Source organism: Bubalus bubalis, chromosome 23 (genome assembly GCF_019923935.1).
Source record: "Bubalus bubalis isolate 160015118507 breed Murrah chromosome 23, NDDB_SH_1, whole genome shotgun sequence".
NCBI lineage: Eukaryota > Metazoa > Chordata > Mammalia > Artiodactyla > Bovidae > Bubalus > Bubalus bubalis.
In genome coordinates, this window is record NC_059179.1 from 37,638,463 (window position 1) to 37,658,108 (window position 19,646).

Sequence of the window (19,646 nt, forward strand, 5' to 3'; positions counted from 1 at the left end):
TTTGATATGTAAATGTTTGGTTAGAATTATCTGATTAAAGAAACAAAACCATAAATGACACTTCCCATTAAAATAACTTATAGGAGACACACCGTTTTTCGAGGCAGAAGCCCAGTGTGTCCCTCTTTGCCTGACAAAATAATAAATCTATCCTTTCCTAACTAACATAAAATAAAGTAACTTACAGGTTGTTTTAAGGCTTATGAGAAAGAGTTACTGAATGGCTACCATACCAGGTACTGACTGTATAAAGCACTTATTTGCTCACGTAACTCCCCCAAACCAGGCATCAGCACACTGTACATAAGGAAACAGCCCTAGATGGCTCACAAACACTATACCCTGGAGCCCAAACTGGAACCTGTATTAGTTTCCCAGCACCGCCACAACAGAATACCATAGACTGGGTGGCATAAAAAACAGAAGCTTGTTTTCTCACAGTGGAAGTCAAAGATCAAGATGCCAGGAGAGCTGGTTTCTGGTAAAACCTCTCTCCTGGCTTACAGACAGCCACCTTCTTGCTGTATCCTCTCATGGCCTTCCTGCTGTATCCTGCACACACCCTCTCTGCACACACACTTCTGGTATCTCTTCCTTTTCTTGCAAGAAACCAGTCTTACTAGGATTAGAACTCCATCTTTATGAACTCTTTAACATTAATTACCTCCTTAAAGGCCCTATTATCTCAAATAGTTACACTGAAGGTTAGGGCTTTAACATTTTGGGGATACAATTTGTCCATAAAAGAACTCAAACATAACTCCAGAGCCGGGTCTACAGTTCCTGAGGCTGACTTGATGACCACCCTGATTTCTGCTGGAACACATGCTCTAAACCTGGTCTGCAGTTATCTGACAAGGATGGGCATGGTTTCACATGTACTACTGTGCTTGAGTCTCACTCAGCAACAACAGGGTGAGGCACAGCTGCAGATCATTTTCCCATTTCACACAACAGGTTCAGAGAGAACAAAGAGCCTTGCTGATCCTTTATTAAAAAGTTACATGAAATACATGCCAACAAAATGAGGGTCTAAAGCAAGAAAGAAGAAAGTAATCCAGGAAACGGGATTCAAGTCAAGAAGGCAATGATGCCCTAAACCCAGATGACAGGACTGTGGCAAACCAAGGGACAAGTCCAGTTTGGGGAAGGTGATGAAAACTCCAAGAAGGAAATCTCCAGAAAATAGGGAATGAAAGAAGAAATAAGGAAGAGATTCATTTTTCAATTAAATCTTGAAGATTTGGTTAAGACAATTTGGTAAGAGGATAAAAAAGAATTCAAACTTGACTCTAGGAACTAATTTGAAAAGCTCAAAGATTTTTAAATTGTAGTATAGAAAAGGAAGCATAAACCAGCATATTTGGCAGTTCTGCAATAAAAAAAAATTGTACAAACCTAACAGTAAGGTATATATATATCAATCAAGGAAGATTTAAGTCTGAATAGAACATAATTGTTATTATATATAAAGAAGGATGCAGTTCAGTGAATGAACTGAAAACAGTGACATAACTGGATTGGGAAAAGACAGAAAGGAACGTGCTGCTGCTGCTAAGTCGCTTCAGTAGGGTCCGCCTCTGTGCGACCCCATACAGGGCAGCCCACTAGGCTTCCCTGTCCCTGGGATTCTCCAGGCAAGAATACTGGAGTGGGTTGCCATTTCCTTCTCCAATGAATGCTGCTGCTGCTGCTAAGTCGCTTCAGTTGTGTCTGACTCTGTGTGACCCCATGGACAGCAGCCCACCAGGCTCCTCTGTCCACGGGATTCTCCAGGGAAGAATACTGGGGTGGGTTGCCATTTCCTTCTCCAAAAGGAAGGTGAGAAGGTATCATTTAGCTAAATCTTCATCTATCTTAGAAGGAAGTCAATCAATAGAAAATATTTAAAGATGTTGAAGCAAGACACCTGACTGTATGACTTTGTTGAACAATATAGGCAATGTCATAATTAATTAGCTAACATTTACTGTCACAGCTAACGTTTACTGAGTACTTACTACATAAGTCATTTATTAATTCTCGCAATTTTGTAAGACAGATACTATAATTAATCCCCATTTTGTAGATGAAGAAACTAGACACAGAGAGGTTAAAAACTTGCTCAAGGTTACACAATTAGTAAGTGGTAAAGCCAAGAAGAGAATCTAAGCAGTGTGGCTTCAAAATCTATGCTATTTATCACTGCCTCTTAAATTAAAAGTTGCTAAAAACAGAAATAGTACATACAAATGGTACTGAAGACTGTGACTTACGGGAGGAAAGTAGAGGGTTTAGGGAAGTAATCATTGGTTTTAATTATCAGTCCTTCTATTATGTTTGATTTTAAAATTATGTACATTAACTCAAATAAAAAGACATGCGTGCATGCATGTAAGTCGCTTCAGTCCTGTCCAACTCTTTGCAACGCTATGGACTGTAGCCCGCCAGGCTCCTCTGTCCATGGAATTTTCCAGGCAAGAATACTAGAGTGGTTTGCCAGGCCCCACTCCGGGGGATCTTCCCGACCCAGGAATCAAACCCGTTGTCTTTTAAGTCTCCTACACTGGCAGACAGGTTCTCCAAATGAAAAGACAGACGATATCAAATGCTGAAAAGGATGTGAAACTGCAAGTATGCTATTATAACTACTGCAAAACTGTGTGGCTATATCTACTAGATCAGGATAGGCGCTTACCTATGGCTCAACAATCCTAGATACCCAACAGAAATGTGCATAAATGTTCACCAGAAACATGTATAAGAATACTCATAACAGCAATATCCAACTGTCTATCAACAGTAGAAGGGATAAATCGAGGTACATGTGGAAGACCCCACAGCAAATATAATGAACAAACTATATACACAATAACATGGAAACAATCTCACAAATGTACTGTTGAGTCAAAGAATCAGAAAAACAATGAGTGTAAACACTATGGCTCAATTTATACAAGTTAAAAAACAGGCCCCCCCCCCCCCACCAAAATGCAATGGTGGTAGGCGGCAGGACAGTAGTTACTCCTAAGAAGAGCAGGGAAGGTAGCACATGAGGGACTTCCTGATTGCTGGTAATATTCTATTCCTTGTTCTGAATGCTGTTTTGTTCATTTTGTAAAAATTCACTAAACTGAACTTTTACAGTTAGTATGCTTTTTAAGCAGTGAGTTATACTGCAGTAAAAGTTTAAAAGAAAAACCATGTTTAATTTAAAAATATGTTACTCTGATAACATTTTAAAAATACATATTTAAAATTTTACACTTACAAGAAATGCCAAGCCTTCTTCTCATATGTGGATCTGAGAGAATCTTTTTTAACATCTAAAATATGTTTTTGCTCTAAGATGTTTCAAGACTGTTCTATAAGCACCCTGAATGCCAGCTGGTGACATCTCCATCACATGGCAGCAGTAAAACTGTTTGCAAACACTGTGATCTTTAGAGAAGAGGCTTTACTACAAACCCAATATAAAAATATTCTCAGGCCTAAATCTACTTTGGACTTCACCAAGGGTTCTTGCATCCTTGCCATAATAATAAATCAGCTAAGAGTTTTCAACTCAATGAAAGGGAAAACTTTTTACCAATTAAGAGATAATAATAACAATAAAAAAGGCATAACTGTCTCGAGACATTGCTTGCCTTCTATTTCTCAAAATATTCATGTAGAGGTTGGATGAGGCCTTGTCAAGGAGGCAAGGTGTTGTGTAAACATGATTTAGAGTCATACAAACACAGATTATAGTCCCAGTTCCTAGATATTTGTTTCAAAATAATCAAAGGAGGGGAGCATGGGAAGATACAGATGATCAAAAGTGACTACAAGTTCATGACTGTCTGGCTACAGATAATGGGGTTTATCAAACTATTTCTTTTAACTTTTGAGTAAGCTTGAAATTTCCCATAATGGAGAATTAGAAGTTTATTCTATATACTAAAACAACTTGAATTCTCTCTTTTTCTTTCCTTTCTTTTCTATACTTTCCTTAGCAACATCATTTGCTCTCACTGCATCTATGAATTCCATATATTTATGCTTAAAAGTAAATGGAATATCTTTGCTTTGAACTTGCTCCTCCTTTCCTGTTTTCTCTTACTGGCATCATTGATTTCATGAACTTTTATAAATCTGAAGTTAACTTGTACCTCCTCCTCACAACCAACCAGTTCCACCTCTGCTCCCCCAATTTCATACGGCTAAACTGTCTCTTCTACTATTCTTCTGCGTTCCCCACTAGATTGGTTCAGGTTATCAATGATTACTCAGAATTTTGTGACTTCTAAAATTATGTTTCCTCTTAAAAAAAGACTATTTTCTGAACCAAAAAGAAGAGGCTTTGTCCTTTATTTTCTTTAAAAAGCAACTTCACAGGACTAATTAGAGAGTTCACACATGTCAAGCACCTCAGAGAGTTCTCAGCAGGTAACAGGTATACAAATGCTAGTTTTCTCCCTTCTCTGTGCTTGAGTCTCATCAAACTGGCTTTCTTCATGTCCCTGAAGATAGTACACAGTGTCCTGATTCTGTTCCTTTGCTATTTCTTCTACCCACACTAAACTTCCATCCCATCTCCCTAGGTCTAAAGCCACACCATCCTTCAACAATCAGCTTAAATGTCATCTCATCCCTTCAACAAAGGTTTACTGTGTTCAAGAATGGAGAGACCAATCACAGTCAGGCTCTCAGAGACTAGTCTTATCTCAGGCTCAGGAACATAAACAGCACTACCTCCTGCCTAATGAGCAGTAGAACAAGCAGATATGAGCAGGCCACTGGGAGTTCTGTGTGGTTTTTGCCTTTTATTCTGACAGTCTTGACTTTCTCACATTAAGAACTAGCAAACATAATTGTGCTCCCAAATCTCCTAGACCAAATATATAAACTAGATAAATCAGTGGTGATCGTTTCAAAATGTGTCTCCATTCATTGTTCTTCAGAGGCACCTCAGTAGTCATTTAAAGAAAGAGTTCTCCTGGTGCATTTAAATATCATCACAAACCTCTATTAGTCATAACTTGTATGGTGCCCATTATTATGCAAAGTACGGTACACATACAAAACCGTACATAATGAGAAAGAAAACAAAGTACAAGTAGTTCGAAACACTCTTTATTTTCTACATTGGGAAACTATGGACCTAAATTTCAAATCTTCTATTTTATGTAGACAATTCATCTGATATTACACTAAAAAGACAACTCATACACCAGGCTCCTCCACTCAGCAAGGTTAGCACAGCCATATTATTTCTCCTGAGAGACTTGTCTGCCTGCTAATCACTCTGATCTTGTAACTGGCCCCAGATGGTAAGTTCCTAATTTACACTATTCAAGTTCTCCTTCAAAGTCACCTCCTCTCTAACCAGCAGCCCCCTCCCCACCCCCACCGTCTGGTCACAGCTTCCTCAACTGTACTCTAAAAGCACTTGACACACATTTCTGTTATGTCACTAATCACCCCGTTTACATGTCTGTCTGTCTGTGGTTCTCCCACACCTCCCACTGCTCCCAGCTAAACAGGGAGTTGTCTGAAGAGAGGAAACATCTGTAGCAGGTAGTCCCGAGGAGTGGTTAAGAGCAGACTCTGGAGCCAGACAGCTGGGCTTGGGGTCCTGTTCTGCCACTTTGCAGTGACATGACCCTGAGTCAACTCTTGCCTTTAAGCCTCAGTTTCCTCATATCAGAAGGAGGACAGTAATAACAACTATCACAGTGCTGTTACAAGGACTACAAGAAATAATGTAAAGCACGTAGCGTCCTTCACTTCTCAGTTTCTTTTTTACATGGTAGTTTAAAGCAGTGGTAAGGACACAGATTTTAGTTAAGACTTAGTTTTGAATTTCAGGTCGAACACTTATTAGCTTTGAGACCTGGGCAAGCTATTTCAACTTTGAGAGCCTCAGTCTCTCCATCCGTAAACGTAGTATAATAATTAGAACCTATCTTATAGGGTTACTCTAAGGATTATTTGAGAACGTTCACATAAAGCATTTGGCATAGGGAGATGCACTAGAAATATTTCCTGTCAAACTTTCTATTTATTTATTTGAAGGCTGGTCTCCTAGAGACATGTCAGACAGAAACTTCTTCCCTCCCACAAGGAACCATCTCCCATCTCGGGACTTAGCATTCACCATGGATGATGTTCAAGATTGTAGGTGTTTGTCTTCCTTGGACTTAAGATTTCACATGACCATGGTTTCAGTCACTCTACTAGCTGACCTTTTAAAAACTGTGTCCTTTGTGTGGATATAAACTTGCAAGTGCAAAGAAACAAGTTGAGAATAGCCAGTATGCTTCCCTACCTTAGGCATCACCTTTATACTTCTGTGTCATTAAGCTTTTTAAACAAAGGCTTATATTAAATTGAATATATTATGACACTGCATGGGTTTCTTAAGGAAACCCAGGAAACCCACACAGAATTGTTCTATTTATGGAATTCCTTGGGGCACACTAGGTGGATAAAGTTCATACTTGGGAAAATGATTTTAATTTCTGTACTCCTGGGGAGAAAAAAGTACTTCTGAGTGGTAATGAAACTAATAAAAACAAGGATAACAAATAATATTACAAAAAAACTTTCCCTCCTGCTCATTCATCCATACACCCTCTACCTAATATGAGAGGTTCACTTTTATCCAAACTCCTAATTCTGAACAGACTAATCAAGGTCTAAAATGTTACAGAATTTTCTGAAGTGGTTTATATATAGGCTGACAAGAGTGATAACAGAGGCTGCAAGTCCCTCACTAAAGAACTCAATAGCTGGTGACTCAAAGGTGAGTCAGTGTTAACTGATATCCTATGCATGAGAGAGATAAAGTATCAATCGAGATGAGTTGCTCAGGAAACCAAAGCAATTCTCTTGACCACGTCTAATAAATCCATCTTTTTATGTTCATCACAACCTACAACGTGAAGGTCTCTTACCATGGCCTGTGACCAATTACATTGACACTCTAAACTTTCATGATGCTTAAAATAAAGGTAAGCAATTGATCCCTAAAATGGCCTTTCAATTAGATAAACTATATTCATGGGCTTTACTGCAGACTAAGGTTGCCATGATTTGTCTCCTCATACTTCACGAGTTTCAAAATACCTGAACTAAATCTGTGCTATCTACCATTCCAGAATGAGTAAACAAAAGCTATCATATTATGCTACAAACATTTACTTAAATTCTTCCCATGTTAAGAGTCTGCAATTCTAGTCCTGATTAAAATCCAAACTTAAATATTGAGAACTAATAACCTTCCCAAATATTAAAATAGACCAGATATCATCACCTGAATTTTACAGAATATTGTACTTAATAATGGTGAGAACAAAACAAAAATTTCAGTGTGTTATAAAAATAATTATCATACGATGAAATTAGCTATAGAAGAATGACTCTTAACTTTAGCTATACCAAGTTTCACAGAACTAAAAGCTTTGAATAATTTACTTGCTTGACCAAATAACTAAGGTAGAGAGACTGTGCAGTCAGCAACCACATCCGTCCTTAGTAATGAGTATGAGTATAACCTTACATGCACGAAAGGCTATTGTGTGAGGAGGACAATGAGTTAGCACACACCACCAGATACTCTGTTTAGTAGATACTGATGCCTGCATGAAACAGCTGTACTAAGAACACAGTCATTTTCAAAACAGAGATTCTTATAGCCAGCTACTAAACAGAAATACTATCTCCCCATATTGCTACTGAAGATTTTACAGCCAAAAAAAAAAAAGCTAAAAACAATAGTCACTTATAACTGCAGATTATCTAGGAGGATATGGAGTTGATCCTAGCAGAAACACCATTTCTAAACAAACACCTATTCAATAACAGGCACATACCTCACCAAATGAAACAAGTAACAGTAAGTAACAGGTACTTAATACAGAAGAATGCATGCATGCTCAGTCGCTTCAGTTGTGTCCCACTGTCTGAGACCAGGCCTCTGTCATGGGATTCTCCATGCAAGAATACTGGGAGTGGGTTGCCATGTTCTACTCCAGGGGATCTTCCCCACCCGGGGATCAAACCTGTCTCCCCAGCGTCTCCTGCACTACAGGCAGATTCTTTACTGCTGAGCCACCTGGAAAGCCAGATACAAAAGAATAAACTCTTCTAAAACATCTTTACTGTTGTGCTTGCTAATCAGCATGTTTGTTTTAAGTACATATCAAGAAAAACTAATTATGCTGGGGAAGGGGAAATTGTGCAGCTTTTTAATCAAAGTTATGCAAATCAAAGCACAGATATTTCTGTAATTCACCTAGCATATCATCAGCTCCTTTCCCCCTACAATATATAAAGAATTCATGGGCATAAAATAAAGACCCAATGTGCTGATTACAGAAAAAATACATGTTCCGAAGCATTCAACTGGTTTTAAGAAAACTGGTAATTATGTGAAAATAAGTTTTATTGTTATTCTATATCAGTCCAAGGGAAGGATGATAATCTAGTTTATCAATACTGACCTTTCCAAAGAATGTGAAAATCAAAAACCAAGGTTTCTAGAGTGTTAGAGAAGGTTGCAAATGGATTCATGTTTGTCTTTGTAAGAATCAGAGGAAGAGAGAGGGTGTCCATAAGGTGCCCGACAGACCTTGAAGTCAGCACTGTGAACTTCTGGAAACCTCAATTAGCATCATTTGAGTGCATGTCTGTGTGTTGGGAGAGAAGGCATCCCTCTTCAGTACTGATTTTATAATCAGAATTGGATTACATATCATTAGTCTGTGTTTATAATGACAACCTTCAACCATTAAAAAAAAAAGTTAATATATTCTATACATTCCATTTACAGAAAGTCAACGAACAGGTATTCTTCAAACTAAATTCAAAATCCCAACACTTCAGTTACAAGGCTGAGTGCACTTTGTGAGAATTTAAGTGTATGCTTAGGATTTGGGCAGTTTCTATATCACACACAGAAACACACAATGTATCAGTAAAAAGTCTGTGCAAAAAAAAATAATAATTCCACACATAACACACTAATGTACTTTTTTATATAGGATAACTAAAAGTAATAAGGAAGCAAGGACCTGAAAAGTGACAGGGTGAGCTCTTTGGCTATCTGTGGGAAAAATATTCCTGGAGAACTAGCTAAGGCCTCGGATGCAAGATTGGAGTGTAAGAACACCCAGGAAGCTGAAACAAACTAAGTAAGAAGAAGAGGTATAGAAATATAAGGTCAGAGCCAGAGAAAATAAGAGATATAGAAAATAAGGTATGGCCAGGAGTGGAATAAATCAGTGAATTAGACCTATACATACTGCCTGGAGGGATGTTCGTGTTACACCTACAAACCAATTTTCATGGTCACATTTATATTACACTCTCCATTTTTTTATTAAGGAGAAAAGGATGGGGACATGGAGAGGGAGAGAAAGAGAAAGAGACAGGTACCTCTTCAGTATATAAGAGGCTTGTATATGTGTGTTTGAGCTTAAGAGTTGTATTGATGTACCTGTGATTGAGCAGAGCTGGGTGTACACCACAAACTTAACAATGGGTATATCGAGGAATGAAATTAAAAGGGAGAGGAGTGTATTTTCAACTCCTTAATGCTCCTAAATACAATACTTGAACACTGGCAAAAAAAAATGGGGGAAAAACAAAACAAAACAAAAAAAATACTCCTTCAAAAAAATTCTCCTTCATAACATACTCCTTCAAATCACAAGGAAAAAAACTAGTATCTACTCAAAGATATATAGAGAAATGTCTGTGGTACCATTATTTATATTAGTGAAAAACTGGAGGAAAAAATCAACAAGAAATTGGTTAACTTGTGGTACTTGCAATCAGTGTAATTCCAAGCACCTTTAAAAAGAAAATAAAGCAGGTACATTTAAAAACCTAAGATACAGTGAGTAACACAAACAAAAAAAGCAAGATGCTAACAGTGGGATACCAACTGTTTTTATAAACTAGTAACAAATTACAGGGGCTTCCCAGGTGGCACTAGGGGGTATATCCATCTGCCAATGCAGGAGACACTGGTTGGATTCCCTGGGTAGGTAAGATCCCCTGGAGAAGGAAATAGCAACCTGTTCTAGTGTTCTTGCTGGGAGGATCCCATGGACAGAGGGAAGCTCCAATACTCTGGCCACCTGATGTGAAGAGCCAACTCCTTGGAAAAGACCCTGCTGCTGGGAAAGATTAAATGCAGGAGAAGAAGAGGGTGGCAGAGGATCGGATGGTTAGACAGCATCACCAACTCAATGGACATGAATTTAAACAAACTCCGGAAGATAGTAAAGGACAGGGAAGCCTGCTGTGCTGCAATCCACAGGGTCACACTAAGTCTGACATGAACCAGTGACTGAACAACAAATTAGAATACATTTAGAAAAACATATGGAAGAACAGTCCCTGAATTTAACAGTTTTAAGAAAACATATTACAGGAGATTTTCCACTGTGATTTTCTCTAACAGTTAGATTTTCCCTGTTTGTATTTTTTTTTACAATGAGCTTATCACTCATTTGAAAAGATAAATTTTTTTTAACAGTATCACCTAACAAATTTCTGACATCTCTAGCAAAATGTGACAAATGTAGGATAATCAATAAATGTGTACATTCAATTAGTTACTAAAGCAAAGATATATTTATTCAGTAGATATCATATATGACATTTATTATCTTTAATTAGATAGATATTACTTCATCTCCATTTTACAAATATGGAAACTGAGACTAAGAGAAGATAAAAGCCTTTTGTCCAAGGTCCTTTTGAGCAGCAGAATGCTGAATTAAAGTATATGGTAATCCAAAGCTCTATTTACTGGAATAGATAACTGAAGTACTTCTCTGTAGCCTCAAACAAAAGAATGAAATAATTCCACAGTACTGGCAGCTTCTCTGTAACACCTTCAGTTCTACTCATTTGAAGGTAAATAATTAACACTTACACCTCATTTTTCCCTACAAATACAGTAAGTATGTGGTTTTATTGGAGTCTTAGCAATTTGGCACGGAGAAGGCAATGGCACCCCACTCCAGTACTCTTGCCTGGAAAATCCCATGGATGGAGGAGCCTGATAGGCTGCAGTCCATGGGGTCGCACAGAGTCGGACACACTGAAGTGACTTAGCAGCAGCAGCAGCAATTTGGCAAGAGAGATTTTGAAACTACTCTGTAAAACTTCTGCTAATGACCAGGTAGGCGCTTTACAACTTTCCAACGAAGTATGATGTGCTCTGATGTCATGACAAAAGTGTTGGTAGGTCCTATGATGTTAGAAAGAAACATAGGGATTTAACAGCACTTGTTTCGTGGTGACAATATTCGGAGGGTATGGGAGAATTAGAAGGGAAAAAATGCTGGGTCAGTGAGCCATAGAAGCCATACAAGAAGGCCAGCAAAAGTATGAAGTGCTTAATAATTATTTCAGAAGATTAATTTTAGTTGTATTTATGGGAACAAAATTGTATTCCTTTGTGTTTACTATGCAACCTGGGTTAAGAACCCTAGACAGGTTTCCAGGGGACCAAAAATTCCATGAAATTAAACTGTTTATGCATTTTTCTGCCAAGTACCACAGTTATCATTAGCTTTCCAAAAAGATAGGACCCTCAAAAAAAGGTTTAGAAGTACCTTTCAACATATTGTATATGCACACATGTTCCTTTTTTGTATACACTTAAGCACAGTTTTGTTGTTGCTTTTTTTTCAGGGCTTTCTGTTTCACAGTTGAGACCAGGGATTAGCAAACCTTTTTTAATAATGGACCAGAAAGGAAATATTTTAGAATCCATGGGCGAATATGGTCTGTTGCACATTCTTCTTCTTTTTGTTTGAACAACTTTAAAATGTAAAGTTAAAAAATGTAAAAGCCATTCTTAATTTGTGAGTCTAGCACCAATTTGTTTGCGAACTCCTGGTATATTTAGAGTAACCACTGATTTATCTCCGTAGAAATAACGCAGCATGGCTTTGGGAGTCCAGGACTTTTTAAAAGGACTCTGAGAAAGTCACTAACCCCCTGGAAGTCTCCAGTTTCCAACGTCTCTGTAAAAATGAGATACCGACTTCCTATACAGTTCCTGTAACTATGAAAAAAGAAAGATAGCAAGTATGTGGAAGTACACACACAGTGCTTTGCATATAGTCAGCAAACTGATTTTATTACCTGTGCCTCTATCTCATGCGATAGACTAGCAATATTTATAAGTCAATATTAACTGTTTGATCAGGCATGCTCCTTCAACGCAATCTACTCTATAGTGATCTGCTTTAGCTATTTCCAGTAACAACACAGTGGGGCTTTCTCAGAAGCCAACAGATCTCTACACTACTGATTAGACTCCAACAGCTTCCTCATTATTATTCTTCTCTTTTCAATATGTAAGTCAAATTTTTAGAGCAAAGATTTAATTCTCAATATACTATTTTTCCATCTAAAGAGTTTTAAATGTCTAAATCATAATAATTCAAAATAGCTGAAGAAAACCCAACTTGCAAGAAGTTAAAACCAGCACTAAACTGGACCACACTCAGGTATTCCAAGGTCACAAAACATTATACAGCACAAAGTAATCAAGTGCTCGCCTAGCAGACACTGATGGCTCCTCTTCATTTCTCACGAAACTGAAGGTCTTAAATATATACAAATGCCAGTATAATGAGCTTTAACTGTTTTTTGTTTTTCCCAGGAAGAGTAACCAGCTTGAAAGCATGAACTACGCTATAACCATTTTTATCATCATACTCTTACCACAACACTAGGTATGGTGTGTGTGTGTGTGTTTGTTTTAGTCACTCAGTATTGTCCAAATGTTTGCGACCCCATGGTCTGTAGCCCACCAGGCTCCTCTGTCCATGGAATTGTCCAGGCAAAAATACTGCAGTGGGTTGCCATTTCCTTCTCCACCTGGTATGGTAGTCTTCAGGAAAAAGTTACTAAAAATAAGTGACTATTTTAAAAATGACAATTATTTATCTAAGACAATGTTATCTTACAATTCCATTTATATAGAGATACTCATCCGAGCAGAAGTACAAGAAAAAACAAATAAAAAATTAGCTAATACATTACTCTAGAATAGCTAGAGTGATATTCCAATGTCTTTGTCTTCACTGTCCCAAAGAACCAAAGGTGAGCTTTATTTCCTACCAATATGAGTAAGTAAAATTATGATTAGTAGCTATTTTAAAGTTTTTCCAGCCTAAGCCAAGATATCTTTTAAAAGCTGTCCATATACAGAACGAAAAGTATGAAAGTGTAAGTGAATAAACACAGTACAATACATTTAACTTTACAAATGATTTTGTCAGCTTTCAGAGAATTCACTTTAAAAATTTTTAAGAAGACATTGATTACTAGAAACTATCTTTACCTCCAGTATTCAATAAAATTTTAAAAAGTTATAATTAACATTAAGAATAAATGTTTTTCTTTCTCAACTCAGACCAAGGAAGAAATAACACAATTAGAAGCTACTTTATAGAGTATGAAGCTTTCCAGACCAGGCCTAATTTAGTTCTCTGAAATTAATCATATATTAGAGAAGAAACAGATAATTATACTAAAAGAGCCTATCGAACTAAATACAGACCTATCCTCAATCTCCAGTCACTAAGAATATGTGAAAATTTTCTACAAATATATATCAGAACATTGAATGAAACAGTTTTGACAAAATCGTCATGCTCAGAAGACATTCCATGAACTTGAAAAGTGAAGTTTTCCAATATTTGTTCCATACTCATTTATTAAATTCAAATAGTGTCAATAAGTAGATGCCTCCTTCTTTGTAACTCAGAGAAGTAAACACTTATACATAGTTAATTGATGACCCATACTTTGCACTAAAGCAAAAGTCCAGCAAACTCAAGGGAAAAGCAGCCACTGTCTACTTAGTATCACTATACTGCAGAGAAACGAAAAACATTTCAAGGGATTTTTAAAAGATTTCCAATAGAATGATGTTTTTAATATTCAACATTATAATGATAATATCTTTTACAAAATAAAGTTGTTCAGTGAAAGGCTTTTCAAAGATATAATGTTTAAAAAGGGATCAAAATGATCACCCTCTACTACCCAGTTACTAACTCTCTTCCCACTTGCAGTGAAGAGCAAGAGTAATGTTCTTCATTTAGTAAGCAATTTCAAATGTATACAATGCCAGGCCAGGCAAGTGTCATCAGTAAATGTAGCAAGTGGGTGGGGACTCACTCTATGTACCAGCTTCCTGTAGCTGTGACTAGACTCCATCTCTCCCGTCTTATTATTGCTGGGACAAATGCAAGCCTAGTGCTTTAAGACCTTCCAGATTTTCCTGAGAGAAGCCAGAAATCCAAATCATGCAATATTTTCCATTTTTAAATGCTGGCAATGAAGAAACAAAAAAACTATAGTGCAGGCCAAATTGAAAGGACCTACGAACCAGATCTGGCCTTTCAGTATGCAACCACTGCTGACGACTTAGCAATGATACCCCAGGAAGAGGAGCATCAGTAAGAATCTCAAATACCAGACCTGCAAACCCTAAACTCCTCAGGACTATTACTCAGATTTCATGCTGAAGATGGGTTCCCCACATAGTCAAGAGCACTGGTAACCCACAATTCTCTGCTAATAGGAAATTAAATTTAAAAAAATTTTTTGAGAACAAAAAAAAAAAAAGAAAAGAACACTGATGGTAATCTTTTCCTCTTGAAGACTAATTTTTGGTTAATAATAATTTTAAAAATGATGGCTTTACTATTTTAAAGAAATACTATTTTAAGAAAAAAATCAAAAAAAATAACACTGATAGTGACATTGGAATATTAATAAAATTAGAATAATATGTAAAAAAAATGTATACTCATTAAAAAAATACTACAACCTTTACCAACTATGTTAGCTGGGTAAAATGAAGTGTCTATCAGCTAGGTCCTTAGGAAAGCAGCCAACCACTTGAGCTGCCCTCTCATCTCCTGATGAGAACTGGAAGCCCTGATGGTCCACTTTAGACTTTTACTTTAGCAACATGAAAATGGAAAAACAAATGAAGAGGGGGAATAAGTGACAACAAGGCCAACTGTGAAGATATTTCTGCTTTATAATAATTTCAAGTGCCAAAAGATCCTAAGACTCAAAACAGTTTTCTTTACTGCTATAGCTCTACTAAGTAGATTAGACAGCTTAAAAGGATAAACTAGCAAGACCTTCTATTTGGAAACAAAATCTGCTGGATTAAAAATGAAATGCTAAATAGGGCAGCACCCAAAGATTTAACCTTATGATTTAAATTTAAAAGGAATCTTTCGCAAAACTAATTTAAGGGGGGAAAAAAGCTGTACAGTCATATGCCTCTTAAGAGTTCTCAGTTAATTTGGAAGGATACCCCCCACATACATTATTTTGATGGCATACTTTAAAAAATCCCTTAAGGACAACACAGTATAGTTTAAGAAAAAAGGGCAGTCTGGCTTTATCTGAGCTGGATTTCACCATCTGACAGTTGTGTGACTTTAAGCAAGTTATTTAGCTACTCTGAGCACTCTTCCCCCATCTATAAAAAAGGAGAAACCACAGCTATTTTAATTCTCATTATGAGAATTGTGACACATCTTAAATGTATTTTAATTTATTCTCTTTGCTGAAACTTGAATTTGCTCCACAACATCAGTAGTTTAAAATATTCCTGGCAGAACAGCTACACACAGATAAGAGAACTCAACACTTTGTGAAGCAGCACTCTCCATCCTCATACGTCTATCATTCTCTTTTACTAAACTAAAATCAGCTTCCTAGTTACTTCAGTGTTACCCACTAATGACATTCTAGCTAAATCTTATTAAGTACAGCTAATTCAATCCTCACTAAACTCCAACCTCCATTAGGGTTGAGACTGTACTGAAATCCTGTACCCAGAAAAATGGTAAGCACATAGCAGACACACAGTAAATATTTACAAATTGAGTGATATATTCTGTGCAGTACTTACTATTGAAATGCTTTGGAATATAGAGCACAAGTGTGTAGACTTCTGGAGGTGACCATTTAACATTTAAGGTTTAAAAGTTCAAATATCATAACACCCAAACACACCCAAGATTTTTATGTTTTCTAAAAATCCTTTTGGATACAGTAAATAAAAGCAATTTGACTATATTTTAAATGATGATGCTATTCAATTAAACAGATGCTAAAGTTCCTTCAAAGGAAATAAACCTATTAATGGCTCCATGACTCCTAATCATAATTTCCTTCAGATTTAACTGAATTTCAAGTCGACATTGAAAACAGCCAACCAACTTAAAATGACATGTAATCCCATTGCTGCTGCTAAGTCACTTCAGTCGTGTCCGACTCTGTGTGACCCCATAGATGGCAGCCCACCAGGCTCCCCTGTCCATGGGATTCTCCAGGCAAGAACACTGGAGTGAGTTGCCATTTCCTTCTCCAATGCATGAAAGTGAAAAGTGAAAGTGAAGTCGCTCAGTCGTGTCAGATCCTTAGGGATCCCATGGACTGCAGCCTGCCAGGCTCCTCCGTCCATGGGGTTTTCCAGGTAAAAGAGTACTGGAGTGGGGTGCCATTGCCTTCTCCATTACCACTGGCTATCCTGCAAATAACCCCCAAATATTAGTAATAGCTTAGTCAAGTTTTTGGCATCTTAAAGCCACTTAGAAAATATTAGAACTGAAGTTGTGAAAACATATCAAAATCTGTAACAACTTTCTCAGCCACACACTGCTATAAACACCTCACTGCTTAAACACTGCAACTCACTGAGAATTTAGTCACATATTCCAGCGCTGAAAGAGTAGGTTTCATAAAGTATGTTCTACTTCACAGAACAGGAAATCAGTAACCAGTTCACCATCTTCTTCAAATCTATGGAAATTTTTCCATTATAAATTTCTGCCACCTGACGGTTTTAAGCTGTCACTATGCTATTAGCCTAAACAAACGCAACTACTAAGGCAAACCTGCCACATAACACAAGTCAACTCCATCCCAAACATAAAACATTCCTGAATTACCTGGGTCATTGATGTTTTAAACTGTGGTAGCAAATTAGTGATCTAGTAACATGTAACTTCCACTAAAGGGAACTAGGTAAGGCAAATACCAGACTGACATAATTTTATGGCAAATAAAAACTTCCAAAAGGGTTAAACACTTTAAGTAAAATTAAAAATGTATCTGTTTTAGAATAACCATATATGACCCTTCAACACTGACAAGCCTTCCCAGACCAAAGTGAAGACTAGCCCCACAAAACTTCTTTTCCCTTTCCACTTCTACGATATTAAAAATAAATAAATAAAAACCCAAACCCTTGTACATTAATCACAAAAATCAAGCCGCCAAATATCGGTAGGCTTTACAAAGTCAAAATCACTACCCATCTTAAAATACTACCTGCTGGGCAATTTCAGGTACTGTGGGAGGAGCCTACAGCCAAGTAGAGTTGAAAGGTCAGGAGGCAGCCTGGGGTTGTGCTACAGAATTTACCCCAGACGACATTAACACTAAAGGTACAGAGAAGTACAAGATGTATAGGCTCCCAACTCGTTTCCAATTTGCAATGGAAAAGTATTCCTTTCCGATAGACTCTGCCTCTGCCTTGAAAGTTGCCAAGTGACATGTAATCCCACTGCTGCTGCTAAGTCACTTCAGTCGTGTCCGACTCTGTGCGACCCCATAGACGGCAGCCCACCAAGCTCCCTTGTGCCTGGGATTCTCCAGGCAAGAACACTGGAGTGGGTTGCCATTTCCTTCTCCAATGCATGAAAGTGAAAAGTGAAGTGAAGCACCACGGCAAAACTGGCCTGCGGTTGCAAAATACAAGAGCTCTGGGCTCCCAACACACTCATCATGCCTGTACTTGGTATCCACGCACAATTTCTCAATGTGGCCAAGGCGATGCTGCAATGCAGCAACCACCTAGAGAAATAGTTTCTCAACAGTCCCAGAGCCGTTCGGGGAGGGAAGGACTTCCCTTCCATTTTCAATATGTTGCTTCGACCCGCGCTGACAGCACCGTGGATGACCAAGAGCACACGGAAAGGCTTCCAGCTCCTTATTAACGCCCTTCGGAAGCAAAGAATGTGGGCACTTAATCGAGGGCCCTGTCCAGGGTGGGGAAGAGCCCTGGAAAGCAGGGGGTGTATAAGTCTTTGCCCTTCCCACCCAACGACGGAGACAGTGCCCTGCCAGGCTCAGGGTCCCAGAGCCAGGGGGCCCTCGCGCCCGGGCGACCTTCCGCCGCAACCTTCCTCTCACCTGATCTTGTAACTCGGGAGGGTGTGCTTGCGCTTGATGATCTTCTTGAGCTGGTTGACGATGAAGGAGGTGAGCTGGGGCAGGGGCCGCCCTTCGAACTGGGAGCGCACCTCGAAGTCGATCAGCGGGTCCTCCACGAAGGAGAAGAACCAGTGGGTGAAGGGCACGCGGGTGAGGACGAAGCGCAGCCTCCCCACCACCCGTGACAGCTTGACGAACAGGTAGGCGGACTTGCCGAAGACCAAGTCCACGTCGATGGCCAGGTGGAAGCCCCCGTTGTACTCCACCTCCGCCTCGAAGGCCAGCTCCTCGGGGGTGGTGGCGGGGGGCAGCGCCTCCCCCTCGGGGCCATCGGGCTCCCCGGTGGCCGAGGGCGCCACGGGCCGGAGGAGCCGGATGGTCTTGATGAAGGGCACGGTCTCGCCCAGGAACACGTCCCGCAGGCTCAGCCCCTCCAGCAGGCGCCCAGCCGTCTTGGTCTGCAGCAGCTCCTCGAACTCCACCTTGATCTTCTTGGTGACCCAGCGGCGGGCCAGTGCAGTGTCCCGCAGCTCCCGGAACAAGAACAGGATGATGGCGTTAAGGAAGTAGCAGGTCTCCCGCGTCGGCGGGGCGGGGGTCTCGGGGGCCGGGGTCGCGCCGCCCTCTGGGGGCCCGCCAGAGGGCTCCTCAGCCCCGCCGCCGCCGCCGCCATAAAGGTACTCTCTCAGGGGCAGGTCTGGCACCGGCTTGATGTAGCGGAAGCCGTCGGCCGCGCGGGCGGCCTCGTCCGGCGGCGGCTCGGGCTGTTTGCGGTAGAGCAGCAGGAACTGAGTGAGGAGCGTGAGGAAGGAGCCCAGCACGGCCGACGCCAGGATCATGAGGAGCAGCCCCATCCCGCCGCCGCCGCCGCCGCCTCCGCCCGTCCCGCCCGGGCCCTTGCCCCAGCGCCCACAGCGCCGCTTTCTTCACGCCGCCCTCCCCGCTGCCTCCATCTTGAGGACATCGGGCGGCGGGGGTCGGAGCAAGCGGCACGCTGGGCCTCGTCCGGGGGCTCCGGACAGCGCGATGCGGCGCCCAAGCCTGCGGCGGCCTCGCGCTCCCTCAGACACTCCCGGAGGCGGCTGCCGTGGTGGCGGTGGCAGCGGCGGCGGCGGCGGCGGCAGTGGTGGGGGCGGGAGGGGGCGGAACGGCGCCTCCCTCCGACCGCCGCTCATTGGACGAACGGCGCGTGACGTCAGGAGCGTACTCGCTCCCGGCGGCGTCGCCTGGCAGCCGGCACCCGAGCATGCGTACGCGGTTCCTTCTTCACCTCTCGGGCGCCCTTCCAGCCCCGCCCCCCACGGCAACATTCTAGTCCTCCGCAGTCCACGTGGCTGTCACTTCGGAAGTCGCTGTCCCGATCTAGGAGGGTAACCGGGGCCACCGGCTGGAGGAGAAGA

General features: G+C 40.3%; 1 protein-coding gene across 2 annotated transcripts in view; it reads right to left on the bottom strand.

The window, feature by feature from the left end:
- The window catches only part of PDZD8 (PDZ domain containing 8), a 79,483-nt gene extending 60,383 nt beyond the window's left edge, over positions 1-19,100 (bottom strand). For both annotated transcript variants that reach the window (XM_025274100.3, XM_025274099.3), the window contains exon 1: positions 18,226-19,100. In XM_025274100.3, coding sequence (XP_025129885.2) covers positions 18,226-19,100 — 875 coding nt within the window. The remainder of the gene's footprint in view (positions 1-18,225) is intronic.
- Between the last annotated feature and the right edge of the window lie 546 nt (positions 19,101-19,646).